Here is a 2,519-nt window from a genome sequence, read left to right as displayed (position 1 = left end):
GGGATGGCGGCGGCGCGCCCCGCCGGCCGCTCTCAAACGCTGGCTTGGTGGCCTGGGCGACCTTGATGGCCTTATTATCCAGACTCTTGCCGTTCATATCTCTGGCGGCGGCCTTGGCGTCTGAGGGGCTTTCGAAGGTGACGAACGCAAAGCCTCTGGACTTACTGGTTTCTCGATCTTTCATCAGGAGCACCTCACTGATGCGGCCATACTTGCCAAACGCGGCCTCAAGGCCTTTCTCGTCGGTTTCGGGGTTGAGCCCGCCAATGAAAAGCTTCCCGGGGCGATCCGCCTCAACCATGTTCGCCGGTCGAGACGTCGGTGGCTGGGGAAGGTAAGGGGGCGACGCCCGTCGTGGCCTGGGATCCGCTAGCTGACGGCGGCTCCTACCGGTCGGCTGGCGGGTCGTCGCGGAACCGCGGTCAGCGTCGCGGCTGCGCAGGCGAACGCTCTGGCGCGTGCCTTGTGGTCTAGGTGCGCCGCCCGCCGGGCTCTTTCTAGACGTGATTGGCTGACGGCCCGGGGTCGCCGTCGAGAAAGGGCGGGGAAGCTTTGTGACTTTCCTTCCAACCTTTAAACTTGGCTTCATAACCTGCCACTGCTTACAGTCTTTAATTCACCCCTGAAAGTTCAGTTGCAAAATGAAGAGCCGTTAAAAAAAAAAAAAATCCCTATTAGTCCTCATGACAGGAATTACGGTGCATTCTAATCCAATTTACCCAAACCATTTTCAAACAGAAAAAAAAAAAACCCGAAAAAATGAGATAAACGTCGAAAAATGCAGTTTGTACGTAAAAGGTATTAAGAACAAGAATTTTTGCACTTGTCAATGGGGATGAGAAGACGATAGTGGGAGATTGGTTGCTGGAGTAAGAAAAAGAAGGAGTCATTCTTTGGATGCAGATTTTTCTCTTCTGCACCATTTTCTTAGATTTGTCAGCCTTCGGAGGGCTCAGAGTTTTATGAAGTACTGCCCTTTAATACAAAGGTATTTCACAGAAAGCCACCTTTAGGAAAAATAAGGGAAAACTTGAGAGCTCTTGGACATTGTAGCGCCTTACCAAGCAAGCAAAACAAGCTGAAGCCTTTGCTTCTTCCTCTCAAAAGAGGAGGTGCATCTCAGTGAAACAGAACATTTGGGTTCAAAGAAAGTACACCATTCAGATTCGTTCCATATGATATTCTCTGAATGGAACTAAGTGGAGAGTAACTTGGTGAACATAGCTTTGCTTGAGATTCTGACACCTAAAACCACTTTCAAAAAAAATTATAGTGTGTTTGGGGTCTTTTTAAAAAATAGTTTAGATTTTTCAAAGGCTGCTTTTGAGAAGTTAACTGAATAGTCATGAGATGTCAATATTTGTGTATATGTGTACATATACATGTGCACATATGTGTTAATCAGTTAACTACTGCAATAGCTACACAGTATTGAAAGACATTGTGAAAGCAGGCATTTTTATGTTTTTTTTTTAATTTATTTTTGAGAGACAGAGAGCACGAGCAGGGGAGGGTCAGAGAGAGAGGGAGATACAGAATACGAAGCAGGCTCCAGGCTCTGAGCTGTCAGCACAGAGCCCGAGGCGGGGCTCAAACCCAGGAACTGTGAGATCATGACCTGAGCTGAAGCCGGACGCTTAATCGACTAAGCCACCCAGGTGCCCCGAAAGCAGGCATTTTTATATTGACTTTAATGGGGATGTTTTTAAGGTTTAAGATTTTTTTAATATGCACGAATGAAGTTAAATGCATCACATCAGTTCATGTGATAAGTTCAGTAACACATGTTATGAAATCATTATTTCATTTCCAAGGTAGGTCTACCTGTTTGGGATGTATTTATTTTCAAATAAATTTATTGTTTGCTCACACATAGGGCATACATATATAGGGCACTGACCTATAACTTTTGTTCCCTTACTGAGCTGGGGAGATATTTTGCCTCAATTTCCTTTAGTTTTTACTGAGATTTTTAAAAAATTCTTCTGCAGTTTTTTTTTGGTAGGATATATTTTTCTAAGTGTTGTTCATTTTTGTTTAATTTGAAATTTTGTTTTATAGATAGCTGTGTCCTATTTTGCTTTCTCTCTTTTGTAATCAGTCTTGCCAAAAGTTTTTATTTTTTCAAAGAGCCAGCCTTTTTCTTTGTTGATACTCTGTTTTTTATTTTGTTACAATTGTCTTTCTTTTCTTTTTTCCACATTCTTGGGATTTACACTTTGTATTATTTTTGTTCTAAAGTTTTAGTTAAGACAGTGCATTAAGAGTTTAAATTAAAACATTTCCTCTTGGGATGCTTGGGAGGCTCAGTGGGTTGAGTGTCTGACTTCAGCTCAGGTCATGATCTCACAGTACAGGAGTTTGAGTCCCATGGACTGCTTCAGATTCTGTGTCTCCTTCTCTCTCTGCCCCTTCCCCACTTGTGCTCTGTCTCACTATATATATATATAGTGAGACAGAGCACAAGTGTATATATATATACACACACACACACACACACAGATATATATGTATATGTA

General features: G+C 43.0%; 1 protein-coding gene across 1 annotated transcript; it reads right to left on the bottom strand.

Annotated features, from left to right (window-relative positions):
* Nucleotides 1-4: 4 nt before the first annotated feature.
* On the bottom strand, nt 5-426 carry LOC115272519 (RNA-binding motif protein, X-linked-like-2; the record flags this gene model as incomplete). Its single annotated transcript, XM_029915570.1, has 1 exon — nt 5-426. A coding segment is annotated over exon 1 (297 nt), but the record flags the coding sequence as incomplete, so codon positions are not given.
* Nucleotides 427-2,519: the final 2,093 nt, after the last annotated feature.

This window comes from Suricata suricatta, chromosome 11, assembly GCF_006229205.1.
Source record: "Suricata suricatta isolate VVHF042 chromosome 11, meerkat_22Aug2017_6uvM2_HiC, whole genome shotgun sequence".
NCBI lineage: Eukaryota > Metazoa > Chordata > Mammalia > Carnivora > Herpestidae > Suricata > Suricata suricatta.
Note: the sequence above shows the minus strand (reverse complement) of the source record. Positions and strands in the feature narration are given on the sequence as shown.